The sequence below is a fragment of the Astyanax mexicanus genome, chromosome 8 (genome assembly GCF_023375975.1).
Source record: "Astyanax mexicanus isolate ESR-SI-001 chromosome 8, AstMex3_surface, whole genome shotgun sequence".
Classification (NCBI taxonomy): Eukaryota; Metazoa; Chordata; class Actinopteri; order Characiformes; family Acestrorhamphidae; genus Astyanax; species Astyanax mexicanus.
This window is the reverse complement of record NC_064415.1, coordinates 32,342,915-32,358,651: the sequence shown is the minus strand read 5'-3', so window position 1 is coordinate 32,358,651 and position 15,737 is coordinate 32,342,915. Positions and strand designations below refer to the sequence as shown.

Below are 15,737 nucleotides of genomic sequence, written 5' to 3'. Positions count from 1 at the left end.
ATCTATCTTCCACTTAATTACATTTCAGAGGTTTTCAATGGGGTTCAGGGCTGGAGATTGTGCTGGCCATGGCAGGGTCTTGATCTGGTGGTCCTTTATTTACACCTTAATTGATCTTGCTTGTATGCGGCTTGATTCATGCGTCATTTGCAATGATGAACCTGCCCAATTCCAGCCTTGCTGAACAATCCCCAGATCATCACTAGTCCTCCACCAAATTTCACAGTGGGTGCAAGTATACCTCTGCAGGTCTCCATCTAAAAATTTGATGGCCAGGTGTGGAGCAAAGCTGAAAATTGGAATCTGAAAAATGGTCTTACTCCAGTCAACTTCAGCATGGTTCTTCTTTGCTTCTCATTGAAGAAGGTTCTTTTTCTAGCGAGTTTTGCCTCTAAGAGATTGTTTTGAACTGTTCTTTTCATGCACTTCACCCCAGCTGCCATGTGCCATTCATTTTATAGGTCACTGGATGTCATCCTGCAGTTGCTTTTTTTTGCTGACTGACATTCAGATAAGTTGACGGTCAATCTCCAGACCTGAACCCAATTGAAAAATAGAATTTTTGTGCCAGGTGTGGAATAAGGTCACTCAAAAGCAGTTTTTATCTGAATTGAATGTGATGCATCTGCACAAAATAGTCTACGTTTTAGAAGTGAAATGAGAAAAAATATATATGTATATAAAAAAAATATGAAAATAAAAAACTGAAAATTGGCATGTGCATATGTATTCACCCCCTTTATTATGAAGCCCCTAAAAAGTTCTGGTGCAACCAATTACCTTCAGAAGTCACATGCTTAGTGAAATGAAGGCCACCTGTGTGCAATCTAAGTGTCACATGATGTGTCAGTATATACACACCTTTTCTGAAAGGCCCCAGAGGCTGCAACACCATTAAGCTAACCAAACAACACCATGAAGACCAAGGAGCTCTCCAAGCAAGTCAGGGAGAGAAGTATAAGTCAGGGTTGGGTTATAAAAAAATATCCAAATCTCTGATGATCCCCCGGAGCACCATCAAATCCATCATCATCAAATGGAAAGAACATGTACCACAACAAACCTGCCAAGAGAGGGCCGCCCACCAAAACTCTCAGCCCGGTCAAGGAGGGCATTAATCAGAGAGGCAGCACAGAGACCAAAGGTAACCCTGAAGGAGCTGCAGAGTTCCCAAGCAGAGACTGGAGTATCTGTTCATATGACCACAATAAGCCGTACACTCCATAGAGTTGGGCTTTATGGAAGAGTGGCCAGAAAAAAAACTTTACTCACAGGCAAAAATAGGAAGGCTCGTTTCGAGTTTGCAAAAAGGCATGTGGGAGACTCCCAAACTGTATGGAGGAAGGTACTGTGGTCAGATGAGACCAAAATTGAACTTTTTGGCCACCAAGGAAAACGCTATGTCTGGCGCAAACCCAACACATCTCATCACCCCAGGAACACCATCCCCACAGTGAAACATGGTGGTGGAAGCATGATGCTGTGGGGATGTTTTTCAGCAGCAGGGACTGGAAAACTGGTCCGAGTCGAGGGGAAGATGGATGATGCTAAATACAGGGATATTCTTGAGCAAAACCTGTTTACGTCTGTCAGTGATTTGAGACTAGGGTGGAGATTTACCTTCCAACAGGACAATGACCCATAGCATACTGCTAAAGCAACACTTGAGTGGTTCAAGAGGAAACGTGTAAACATATTGGAATGGCCTAGTCAAAGCCCAGACCTTAATCCAATTGACAATCTGTGGTCAGACTTGAAGATTGCTGTACACCAACGGAAACCATCTAACTTGAAGGAGCTGGAGCAGTTTTGCCATGAGGAATGGGCAAAAATTCCAGTGGCAAGATGTGGCAAGCTCATAGAGACTTATCCAAAGCGACTTGCAGCTGTAATTGCTGCAAAAGGTGGCTCTACAAAGTACTGACTTACAGGGGTGAATAGTTATGCACACTGATGTTTTCAGTTATTTTGTCCTATTTGTTGTTTGCTTCACAATAAAAAAAAAATTAAATGTTGAAAGTTGTATGCATGGTCTGTAAATTAAATGATGCAGACCCTCAAATATTCCCTTTGAATTCCAGGTTGTGAGGTAACAAAATGTGAAAAATGTAAAGGGGGGTGAATACTTTCGCAAGGCACTGCATGTATATATATATATATATATATATATATATATATATATATATATATATATATATATATATATATATATATATACACACACACACACACACAACACACACTGTAAGCCTGGATTTTATATCTAATTTAAAATATAATTACATTGTGCATAAATTATTACCTTTTATTTTATTACTGTCAAATGTAAGTATACCTATTGTACTCATTTTAGCAGGTATTTAATGTGTTAATAATTTTTCATTTAATAAACTAAACATTTTATATTTTTTCATGGTTTGACTTAACTTTGTAAGTTATAGCACTCTAACAGATTTGTTTTTTTGTTTCTGTTTTTTTTTTTTTTTACTTTTAAGAGCTCAGTTTTTTCAGCTTGCTGTTAAAGCAGAATGAAGAAGCTTTTTATTTTGTGACTCTGCCAGGATGTAATTTTGGTAAGTGTATAGTTTATGTTACGAATTTGTTTGAATGTGGGACAACTGACATCAATAAAATTCTAGCATTTATTTATTTTTTGCTTTTAGGATAAATTACATGAGCTGAGTTAATATGGGGGATACATCTCAAACAGGTGCCCTGCAATAACAAGCAGTTTTCAGCACAGGGGATAGGCGTTAAGTTGCATTTCCACTGTCAAACGCAAAGCCTGTTACAAAACAGTCAACTCCCTGTACTTGGGGACACAGAACTGTCCAGAGAGTTTCTATTTCAAAGGTTAAACACTCTAATACGTCCTGTTTGTTTTCAAGGACGTCAAATGGTTTAGAACAGAGCAATATATAAACCAGGAGGCAGCAGCTGGTTAGCATTAGCCTAGCTAGTCAGCTAGCACACTGCTAGCTCTGCTCACCACACAGCATGTTCAATTCTGTCAGACAGAAGTTTTACTGACAAGTTTGGGTAAACTTGTAGATCAAACTTTGTAGGCAAATCCACCCATTTCAAAACTCAAGAGTGATTCTGTTCATCACGCACACGTTCCCTTTTTTTTGCTCACGAGCTTCACATTTGTGCTCATGAGAGTTATATACACACACATTTTTTTTTCACCTGTTATTTTTGCGCCCCCGACTTTTGACATTGATGTGATGCCATAGTTCCAGCAAATATTGATTTATGAACTCTTAAAACATTAGCATTGTTGTTTCTAAAGTAATATGGGTTTATAAGCACTGTACCTTTTTCATTATTTTGACCATTTCTCATTTTGTGCAAATAAACTTAAACTTTAAACTTATATATATACACATAAATAATATAAATGTAAGCATATTGTACATAGTTAGCTAGCACACTGCTAGCTCTGCTCACCGCACATTCACAGCATGTTCAATTCTGTCAAACAGAATTTTTACTGACATGTTTAAGTAAACTTATAGATCGTATATTATGATTAACTGACCTCTAAATTCACCTTTGCCAGGCTTACAGTGTGTATATATTAAATAAATATTCATTTATTTGAAACAAAAATTTACGTAGAGATGTAGGGCAAATGAATTGGTATAACAAAAAAAAAGTTAAATCAACTTCCCCTTTAGTTGTAATAACTTGATGTTTTAATTAATGTTAAGTTAAGTTTTTATTACCTATTACTTAACTTATTTAAAGCAACCGGTTTTCTCCATTTTCTTAATGTAAATTAAGTAAATTCAACTTATCTAGGATTACAGTGTACAGTTTCTTAATAAAAGTTGATCTCACTTAACAATCTGTGTTTGTAAAATTTACTACAGTTTGTAGTTGAACTCTGGTTGAGGCCAAGCCAACTACTCTGCACTACTGCACATGCTCAGTTTAACTCTTTAGTTGAACAGGGTCTACTGAGCAATCCTGCAGGGGTCTTCATCTGATGTTGGTCATGCTATTTGCATAGTGGGCGTGTCCTCCCACCTCTCACTCACCATCAGGGTGTAATAATTCTCCACAGACTGCTGCTGCTTCTCTTGGGCTTTGTTTACTGTGTGTGAGTTATATTAATCCACGGTATTAAAAGCTTTGAGTTATAAAAAGCTGTAAGATTGAGTTGCTGTGTTTTGTGTGATTACATCACATCTTATGTGTTTGACAATGAGGCAGATATGTATCAGTCCCAGTAGATTAACTTAAATTTACCAAAAACACAGTGTTGTGCCCACTACATGAATTTGATTAATGTACAGTGTCATTGACTCACTTTATATATATTTTTTTTTATGTGACTTCCTGCTGCCTCAGAACTACAGTGAAATAACTTAATAGTCATTCTACTGTGAATGTACTGAAGATATGAAGGTGTTAAGAGCAGAGTGTTAAGATCAGAGTGTTTTGTTTATTATAATATTCATATATATATATCTATATATGTATATGTATATATATATGTATATATACATATACATATATATAAATATAAGGCCTATACTGTATAGCAGCCACAATGGCATACACATTCAGATACGCACTCAGTTAACATTAACACAGTGTTAATGTTTATTTTATTTATTTATTTATAATCCTTAGTTTTACACCTCTATTCAGCATATTAAAACATCTCATTAGTAGTGATCACAAAGATCAGTAAAAAGTCAGAACTGATCTCAACACAGTTTCATATCTCCCAGCAGCTCGACCTCAGACTCAGAGAATCAGTTAGATAAGATTTTACCTAATTCATTAAAACTTTAATAAATTACTATTATTATTATTATTATTATTATTATTATTATTATTATTATTATAAAAAAGTATTATTAAAAACTAACAACTGCAGCATGTATCTTACTGATGCCTGTTTATTCTTGTTTACAGTGGCTTGCAAAAGTATTCATATCCCTTGAATTTTCTGTCACCATTTTAATTGCACTAGACTTTTCTTTTGGGTGTTTAGAGAAAACGGGTTGAATACTTTGGCATGTCACACTTTTCAGGGTTTTTTGTAAACGTTTTGAAAACCATACATCAGTTTCTCTCCATTCCACAATTATGTGCTACTTTGTGTTGGTCTGTCACTTAAAATCTTAGTAAAAAATATTGAAGTTTGTGATCGTAAAGTGGCAAAATGGGAAAAAATTCAAAGGGCTATGAATGTTTTGCAAGCCACTGCACATATATCTGAGACCTGCAATCATTATGTAATAGTTTAGGTTGGTGAATGACAAATTCAACAAACTTAAAGGGATAGTTCGGTATTTTTGACATGAGTCTGTATGGCATCATCATAACCAGTGTCGTGCATCCACACTGACTTACCCCCCACAGCGTCCTGTGAGCCGAGTTCTTGTCCAGTTTAGGTCAAAGCGAAAGTAGTCCGGCATGTTTGCTGGGGTCAGGAAAATAACTCCTTTTTCTTCCCAAAGCAGTACGTGTTCAAAAGAGTGATTTATTTACATCACAAAAAACTAACCCTGCAAAAGTCACGCCTCGTAAATCACTTGGGTCCTACTTTCTCTCATTTCGTATCAGTGCGCGTCATTCTGACAGCGAGCTGCGCACACGTCAACTTGTTCTGTGTTTTGGCAGTGCTTAGCAGCTGTGTTCAGACTAGCAACGCAAACGAGCTAACTTTAGGGAGAAGTCTATTGGCTTTTATAAGCTTTGTAAACACATATATATATATATATATATAGCTAGGTGTGTGTGTGTGTGTGTTAAAATGGTGCGGACTTGTGACTATCCAGGCTGTAGCAACAAAGATGTGGCTGATTCTCCGCAGAGTTTTCATCGTTTTCCTGTGACTGATGTTGCTCTGAGGAAACTTTGGGTACTAGCGCTGGGCATCCATGTGGACACAAAAGTGGAAAAAATAAAAAAGCTTCGTGTTTGCAGTGCGCACTTCAGCGATGATGACTTTTTATCCACATGTCCTGGACAACGACAGATGAAGAAACGGATTCTGAAGAAATCTTCTGTCCCTTCACCCCAGGTAAATAAAACTGTAGCCTACCAATGTTCGCTCCAGTTTCATCTTCCACCACTTCTCTGTCCACCCTCTCTCTTTCTGCCCGATCTAATTCCATTTGGCGAAGTTCAACATCTGTATACTCGGGTTCATAAAGATATCCCCGTGGCTCTGAGCGGTGATCAATGTTTTCCTCGTCACTCTCGTAGTCAGACATGTTCTCGAGGCGAGAAGTAAACAAAGCGACCCAAACACGTAGGCTAGCTGTCAGGTTGCAGCGCTGCGCGCATTGATATGGAACGAGAGAAAGTAGGACCCAAGTGATTTACGAGGCGTGACTTTTGCAGGGTTAGTTTTTTGTGATGTAAATAAATCACTCTTTTGAACACGTACTGCTTTGGGAAGAAAAAGGAGTTATTTTCCTGACCCCAGCAAACATGCCGGACTACTTTCGCTTTGACCTAAACTGGACAAGAACTCGGCTCACAGGACGCTGTGGGGGGTAAGTCAGTGTGGATGCACGACACTGGTTATGATGATGCCATACAGACTCATGTCAAAAATACCGAACTATCCCTTTAAAACCGTGGGCGATAATTAAGCGGCCATTTTTTCTTACTGAAAAATGTCAGCAAAACAGTGAAGAAAAGACAGTCTGACAAGATGTTCATTAACACACAGATATTCTATTTATTTGTCTGTAACAAATGCTCATTGCACTTCATGGTTTATCATATATTTATTAGCAACACAAGAACATATATTAAAAAAACTTATTTCAAACAAAGATAAAATTTCAATAGCATTATGATACTGATACATGTGTGTAGTACATGGATTAGTAGATTACAAACACTAGCAGTATATACATTAACGTGCCAGAAGTCATTAAACCAGAGCTAGTATCATGTCATTTAACCATGTCCAGTGGAGGCAAAGGAACACTACACTGATGTGCAGGATGTGTGTGTGTGTGTGTGTGGTCTCCTGCATTAACTGTGTATGGTTGTCTCTTGTCTGAATGCATGAACAGTCCTAGACATCAGACATCGCCAACCAAGATCATTACAACCAACTGCTCTGTCCACTGTGGGTGGTAATGCCTATTTTGGAAGTATTCCCAGTACAACTCCAAGTGATGCTATGGATTGAGGAATTTAAAAGCCTGAAAAATGTCTTCAAAATAAAGTCCCATCTATCTCACTTTTATCCACTATCAGACCTCGCATTAACTCTGATCATTCATAAACTCACAGCTCAGTGTTCAGCATCATTCACAAGATCACAACAAACATCACAACCTACACAGGTGTGGGCATTTCCCAAGCCATCCCCTGATTTAACATTTCATCATCCATTTACAAACTGCTATCCGATGACTTTTGTCACATTCCTTTAATTGACTTTCAGTTAACACAGAAAGTAACTGATAAGCTGATAATCACTGTAGAATACAAGAAATCTGTTTCTAAACCCTGAAATCAGATACAGTGTAATGAACTGACAATACTTCTGATATTATTTCAAATATGTTGAAAGCAACATTTTAAACATGCATTTACTTCACTATTAGTTAGATGAACGCACATGAGTTTTGTAGAACTTTGTCAAATAAGATTTCAAATATATGGTGTAAAATATTTATAGAATAAAATGAATTTAATCCAAAATGGATAATTTTATTTAGATATAAATATCCATTTTTAAAACATACTCCTAATAAAAAAGGAAATATGTGATTAACTGTGATTAGAAGGTAGATCATTTTTATTTATGCTGATATATGACCTAAAGCTGTAATTGATACAAGGAATTTTGTAAGTGATTGACACAACTCACATGTACCACTCACATATAATTGAATCTATTGAATCTAAAATGGATTACTTTATTTAAATTTAAATATCGATTAGTAACAAAAAATTATTTATTCCAATATCCAGTGCATATATATATATATATATATATATATATATATATATATATATATATGAATTAAAGTTAATTTCCCATTCTCTATCGCACTTTGACTTGGGAATAAATATCTTGACTTTCCTGGACTCTGGGTGTTCTGGAGGGAGGAGATCTGGGTGTTCTAGAGGGAGGCGGCTTGTTTCTGAATTGTATCGCTGCGTAGTTCAAGGCATCTGTGTCTTCATCCTGATACAGAACACAAGATAAACAATTATAAACCATTACAAACCATTACAGACCATTCCATAAATTCATATCATTACTTTCCAAAATAAAAAACAAAAAGTAACGGAAAAGGAAAACCTTTCAAAGAGAAGAACTGTAAAACATTTGATTACAGAAATTGTTGGATTCATTCTATTTGTCCATTCATCGTGGCATTTTGACACAGTATGACCCAAGACTATTAGTAGTTAAATAAACACTCCTACCTTCCTCAGAACTCCCTGCACACTGACTGCTGAAGTTTCCATGAGTGAAGATGATTCCTGGACGAGGTTCTCCTGAGTCGGGTCTGAACCAGTACACACTGTGATCTCCTGAACAGCTTAAAGTAGCCATTAGTACTGAACACTGGAGTGAACCTGCAGATTTTCCACTTTTCACCTTTAGTTCAGTCAGAGTTCCCTTCTGAGACTTTTCTTCTTTATAATGAATAATAAAAAAAGAAAGAAAATAAAACAATAATAATATATAAACAAATTAACAGTTATCATTTTTTTTACAAATAGATAATAAATTATGTAAATTAGTAGAGCTGAACTTTTACCATTAAAGAACAGAAGTGTTCCAGATCCAAACTCTGTAACATCAGTCTTCACTCTCACACAGAAATATGTTCCAGAATCTTCTTCTACAGTTTCATTAATGTTGAGAACAAACTGATCTCCTTTCAGAGTCGCAGTAAAGCGCTGTTGAAATTGTCGATTGTATCTGACGTTTAAATTATTGTTAACTAATCTCACAACAGGCTGAGGCAGCTTTCCATAACTCTGCTTATACCAAGCATAACTAAACTGATGGTTGTCTTTGATGAAGCTCTCCTCACATTTTATTGTAACATTTTCTCCAATCTTCTCTGTTTGCACTTGAAGACCATCTGGATACGGTTTTACTGAAACAAAGATAACAATTCAAATTCTAAAAACAATGAATAACTCTATTGCTTGTGATGAAAAAAAAAAGAATCATATTTTAAATCAAACGATTGACTCACCCGTTACAAAAAGACAAAGAGAGATAACGACAGTGATCATCATTGTTCCTCTTCAACAAGTGAGACACTAATGTCTAATAAACTGATAATCTCTCTTTAGAAAAAAAACAAAAAAAGAGGTTGTGTCACGTGTTGCATACAAACCGAAATAATTATCCATATACTGCAGTTAAGGAAGGTTCAACAGGAGTCTTAGATTCTCTCAAAACAACAACAAAAAAAAACAGTTTATTAACAGGAGGCTCCTGGAGAGCCTACCTGAAGCCTCACGATTCGCACACCGCTCAGCTTCCAGGGACAGACTCTGAATCTCTTACATTTTACAGTCGTATTAAAAGAACTCTATTCTCCTCGACTCCTCCCAGTATGAAGTCACCTGAACATAAAAAATCCCACACAATTGTATACGTAAGTGTTCTTCAGTACATTTCCTAGTATTGTGAGTGCTCACAAAAAACTTTCCTGTTTTTCACATTAGCTGAGGGTCCTGGCTCCATAGATCCCTGCTAATCCTAAAGTTGGGTTTCCTGTTTTGCATGTCTGGGGTGTGCGGCCTATGCTGGGAGATGACCTAACATGACTCCTATCCTGTTCTTGAGAGCAAGCCTTAAAAGTATTGAAAACAGATTAATATATATATATATATAACCATATCTAGTATTTATGAAGACTCCCTTACTAATATAGAGTTATACATATATATATATATATATATATATATATATATATATATATATATATATATATATATTTTTTTTTTTTTTTTTTTTTTTTTTTCAGTTCAGCTTTTAACTTAATACAGCCACATCTGATTCTTAATAAGTTAGTCCATGCAAACGTAAATCCATTCTTAATTAAGTGGTACTATTCTTTCCTGTCCAATAGGCCACAACAAGTAAAGTTTAACTCGGCTTTATCTGATATAACAGTTTGTAGTACTGGGGCCCCTCAGGGGAGTGTCAGTTCACCTTTCCTGTTTACTTTCTACACTAATGATTGTGTTAGTATGGACGCAAACCAGCACCTGATAAAATTTTTTGATGACACCGTTTTGCTTAGTTTGTTAACAAAAACCTCTAATCCAAATACGTATCATATAGCTGTAGAAAATCTTGTGGCCTGGTGTAAGGTACACAAACTGCAGATTAATACAAGTAAGACTGCGGAAATGCTGGTGGACCCTCGAAAAGTCGGAATCTCTGACCCTGTGTCTATTCATGGTCAAACCATTGAGAAGGTGAGCTCATTTAAATATCTTGGAGTTTACATAGACTGTAATCTGAGTTGGAAAACACAGGTGAACAGGGTGTGCTCTAGGATCCATCAGCGCCTTCATTTTCTTCGCAGACTCAGATTATATGGTGTCTGTAAGAACATCATGTTAATATTCTACAGAGCAGCTATTGAATCAGTTTTAAGATAAGGTATTACAAGTTGGTTTGACAATTTAACAGTTCAATCCAAAACACAATTAAATAGCCTAGTTAAGACAGCTGGGAAAATTATGGGCATTCCTGCCCCTTTTGGCCCGCAGGAGCTGTGGCAGCAGGCAATAATTAGGCAGGCTAGGAATATTGTTTCCGATAGTACACATGTGCTACATCGGGAGTACCAGCTCATGAACTCAGGTAGAAGATACAGGGTTCCTTTGTGTAGGCACAATAGGTTTAAACATTATTTTGTTCCATTGTCAATTAAGATTCTAAATAATAAGGACGTCTGACTGTATTCGGTTGTATAGGGGCAGTGGGGTTCTGTAAAAGTATATAATGTAATGCACTTTAAATCCTTAATGTATTGTAATGATATGGTTTTGGTCACATGATTGTCTGTATGTTTGTCTGTTTTGTGTTGTAGTGCAGTATGCCCTCAATCCAAGAAAAATTTCTCCTTGGGAGATAAATAAAGAAACTATGACTATGATATATATATATATATATATATATATATATATATATATATATATATATATATATATATATATATACTTACGCACACTATGGCAAGCCAAACAGGAAATATATAATGAAAGTCGATATATATATAATGAACTCTGATATATATATAATGAAAGCTGATATATATATATATAATAAAAGCGATATATATAATGAAAGCCGATATATATATAATGAAAGCTGATATATATATAATGAAAGCTGATATATATATAATAAAAGCGATATATATATAATGAAAGCCGATATATATATAATGAAAGCCGATATATATATAATGAACTCCGATATATATATAATGAAAGCTGATATATATATAATGAAAGCCGGTATATATATAATGAAAGCGATATATATATAATGAAAGCAATATATATATAATAAAAGCGATATATATATATAATGAACTCTGATATATATATAATGAAAGCTGATATATATATAATGAAAGCTGGTATATATATAATGAAAGCGATATATATATAATGAAAGTGATATATATATAATGAAAGCAATATATATATAATAAAAGCGATATATATATATAATGAAAGCTGATATATATATAATGAAAGCTGATATATATATAATGAAAGCCGATATATATATAACGAAAGCCGATATATATATAATGAACTCTGATATATATATATATATATAATGAACTCTGATAAATATATAATGAAAGCCGGTATATATATAATGAAAGGGATATATATATAATGAAAGTGATATATATATATAATGAAAGCAATATATATATAATAAAAGAGATATATAGGGGGTTGCCGACCACCGGCAGGCAGCGCGGCGCATTCTCTCCACGGAGGTGCAGCGCGACCGGCCTCGGACTGGCTTTAAAGTGTCAGGGGGCGAAGGTGGCAAAAAAGCACCGGCCCGCGAGCTGCTTTCACTTTCCCCGAGCCGGGGACGGTCTACCAGCGTTCATTATATATATATATATATATATATATCAGCTTTCATTATATATATATCAGCTTTCATTATATATATATATCAGCTTTCATTATATATATATCAGCTTTTATTATATATATATCAGCTTTCATTATATATATATATCAGCTTTCATTATATATATATCAGCTTTTATTATATATATATATCAGCTTTCATTATATATATATATCAGCTTTCATTATATATATATCAGCTTTTATTATATATATATCAGCTTTCATTATATATATATATCAGCTTTCATTATATATATATCAGCTTTTATTATATATATATCAGCTTTCATTATATATATATCAGCTTTTATTATATATATATCAGAGTTCATTATATATATATCTCTTTTATTATATATATTGCTTTCATTATATATATATCACTTTCATTATATATATACCGGCTTTCATTATATATATATCAGAGTTCATTATATATATATCAGAGTTCATTATATATATATCGGCTTTCGTTATATATATATATCGGCTTTCATTATATATATATCGGCTTTCATTATATATATATATCGGAGTTCATTATATATATATATCAGCTCTCATTATATATATATCAGAGTTCATTATATATATATCGCTTTTATTATATATATATTGCTTTCATTATATATATATCACTTTCATTATATATATATCGCTTTCATTATATATATACCGGCTTTCATTATATATATATATCAGCTTTCATTATATATATATCAGAGTTCATTATATATATATCGCTTTTATTATATATATATTGCTTTCATTATATATATATATATCACTATCATTATATATATATCGCTTTCATTATATATATACCGGCTTTCATTATATATATATCAGCTTTCATTATATATATATCAGAGTTCATTATATATATATCGCTTTTATTATATATATATTGCTTTCATTATATATATATCACTTTCATTATATATATATCGCTTTCATTATATATATACCGGCTTTCATTATATATATATCGGCTTTCATTATATATATATCAGAGTTCATTATATATATATATATCAGAGTTCATTATATATATATCGGCTTTCGTTATATATATATCGGCTTTCATTATATATATATCAGCTTTCATTATATATATATATATATATCGGAGTTCATTATATATATATCAGCTTTCATTATATATATATCAGAGTTCATTATATATATATCGCTTTTATTATATATATATTGCTTTCATTATATATATATCACTTTCATTATATATATACCGGCTTTCATTATATATATATATCAGCTTTCATTATATATATATCAGAGTTCATTATATATATATCGCTTTTATTATATATATATTGCTTTCATTATATATATCACTTTCATTATATATATATCGCTTTCATTATATATATATACCGGCTTTCATTATATATATATCAGCTTTCATTATATATATATCAGAGTTCATTATATATATATCGCTTTTATTATATATATATTGCTTTCATTATATATATATCACTTTCATTATATATATATCGCTTTCATTATATATATACCGGCTTTCATTATATATATATCAGCTTTCATTATATATATATCGCTTTCATTATATATATATCGGCTTTCATTATATATATATCGCTTTTATTATATATATATATCAGCTTTCATTATATATATATCAGCTTTCATTATATATATATATCAGAGTTCATTATATATATATCGACTTTCATTATATATATATCAGCTTTTATTATATATTTCCTGTTTGGCTTGCCATAGCACACATACACACACACACACATATATATATATATATATATATATATATATATATATATATATATATATATATATATTATGTAGGGTCACCATAACCCTAAAATAATTGGTTATAATGAATTGGTTATAGTCAAACATTGTCTGATTATATTCCAATATTGTCTTATACATAACACACGTCTGATATGATTGGGTGTGTTCTAATATCATAAACTGATATGATTGGTTGAATTAGTTTTAAGGAAGCATAGCGTAGCAAATTTCTGTTCACAGGGCCTCGCTTATTTATGGACTTAACTATTTTAATACTCTGTTATTATTCTATTTATTTGTCCATAACAAACGCTAATTGCACTTCATGGTTTATCATATATTTATTAGCAACACAAGAACATATATTAAAAAACTTATTTCAAACAAAGATAAAAAAGCTATTTACAAATTTCATTAAAACACAAGCAATAGCATTATGATACTGATACTGTAGATTACAGACACTAACAGTATATACATTAATGTGCCAAAAGTCATTAGACCAGAGCTAGTATCATGTATTTATTTAACCATGTCCAGTGGAGGCAAAGGAACACTACACTGATGTGCAGGATGTGTGTGTGTGTGTGGTCTCCAGCATTAAATGATGTTATGTAATAACAAAAGTGTGGGAGAAGGACCACGCCCGAACTCTACGTTCTAACTCCACCCCGTATCAATCAACCGTCCTATAAATACCTCCCCTAACTAACTACCTCTCGTGACGAAAGTTTGCAACCCACCTCCTCCCTTACAACCGCCTTTTTTCTACTCTTCTACTTCTTATAAAATAAAATGGGGGGATATAACTACACGCTTCTTCAAGCACGCAGTTCAGTCCAAATTTCCCTGAGCTCCCTCCCCTTTTTCCTTCTTCTTTCTCTACTTCTTTAGGCGTGGTCCGCACTTAGCAAACTGTGTATGGTTGTCTCTTGTCTGAATGCATGAACAGTCCTAGACATCAGACATCACCAACCAAGATCATTACAACCAACTGCTCTGTCCACTGTGAGTGGTAATGCCTATTTTAGAAGTATTCCCAGTACAACTCCAAGTGATGGATTGAGGAATTTAAAAGCCTGACAAATGTCTTCAAAATAAAGACCCATCTATCTCACTTTTATCCACTATCAGACCTCGCATTAACTCTGATCATTCATAAACACACAGCTCAGTGTTCAGCATCATTCACAAGATCACAACAAACATCACAACCTACACAGGTGTGGGTGTACCCCAAGCCATCCCCTGATTTAACATTTCATCATTCATTTACAAACTGCTATCCCATGACTTTTGTCACATTCCTTTAATTGACTTTCAGTTAACACAGAAAGTAATTGATAAGCTGATAATCACTGTAGAATACAAGAAATCTGTTTCTAAACCATGGAATCAGATACAGTGTAATGAACTAACAATACTTCTGATGTTCTTTAAAATATGTTGAAAGCAACATTTTAAACATGCATTTACTTCACTATTAGTTAGATGAACACACATGAGTTTTGTGGAACTTTGTCAAATAAGATTTCAAATATATGGTGTAAAATATTTATAGAAACAAATGAATTTAATCCAAAATGGATTATTTTATTTAAATATAAATATCCATTTTTAAAACATACTCCTTTTTGAATCAATTGAATCTATTGAATCTAAAATTGATTACTTTATTTAAATTTAAATATCGATTAGTAACAGCTTAGTCCTAAGAAGACAAGAAAAGCCGTGATTAATTGTCACAATCACAAAATTCTGTTGTGATTTTTCCAATATTTATATATTGGAAA

At 33.4% G+C, this 15,737-nt stretch overlaps 2 protein-coding genes and 1 long non-coding RNA gene across 4 annotated transcripts in view; all 3 read right to left on the bottom strand.

Moving 5' to 3' along the window:
- The window catches only part of LOC111196881 (uncharacterized), a 60,221-nt gene that overhangs the window by 29,763 nt on the left and 14,721 nt on the right, over positions 1-15,737 (bottom strand). The window lies entirely within an intron of this gene.
- On the bottom strand, positions 6,686-9,531 carry LOC111196745 (uncharacterized). Of its 2 annotated transcripts, none has more exons than XM_049482178.1 (4): positions 9,210-9,531; positions 8,763-9,107; positions 8,425-8,637; positions 6,686-8,179 (listed from the first exon to the last, which is right to left on the bottom strand). In XM_049482178.1, exons 1-4 carry the CDS (start codon positions 9,250-9,252, stop codon positions 8,175-8,177), a joined length of 606 nt encoding a protein of 201 aa, XP_049338135.1. In that variant the 5' UTR covers positions 9,253-9,531; the 3' UTR covers positions 6,686-8,174. The 2 variants fall into 2 exon arrangements, with proteins under 2 accessions (XP_049338135.1, XP_049338136.1); XM_049482179.1 differs by having other exon boundaries at positions 8,425-8,634.
- Positions 6,686-15,570, bottom strand: LOC125803843 (uncharacterized). Its single transcript, XR_007440185.1, has 2 exons — positions 15,081-15,570; positions 6,686-7,241 (listed from the first exon to the last, which is right to left on the bottom strand). It is a non-coding gene; the product is annotated as an uncharacterized LOC125803843 (long non-coding RNA).

Excerpts from the sequence above, each read along its gene's own strand:
- LOC111196745 (XM_049482178.1), bottom strand. The coding sequence starts at position 9,252 with ATGATGATCACTGTCGTTATCTCTCTTTGTCTTTTTGTAACGG. Across the intron at positions 9,108-9,209 it reads TCTTTGTCTTTTTGTAACGG|TAAAACCGTATCCAGATGGT; the intron begins GTGAGTCAATCG and ends TCTTTGTTTCAG. Across the intron at positions 8,638-8,762 it reads AACACTTCTGTTCTTTAATG|AAGAAAAGTCTCAGAAGGGA; the intron begins GTAAAAGTTCAG and ends TTCATTATAAAG.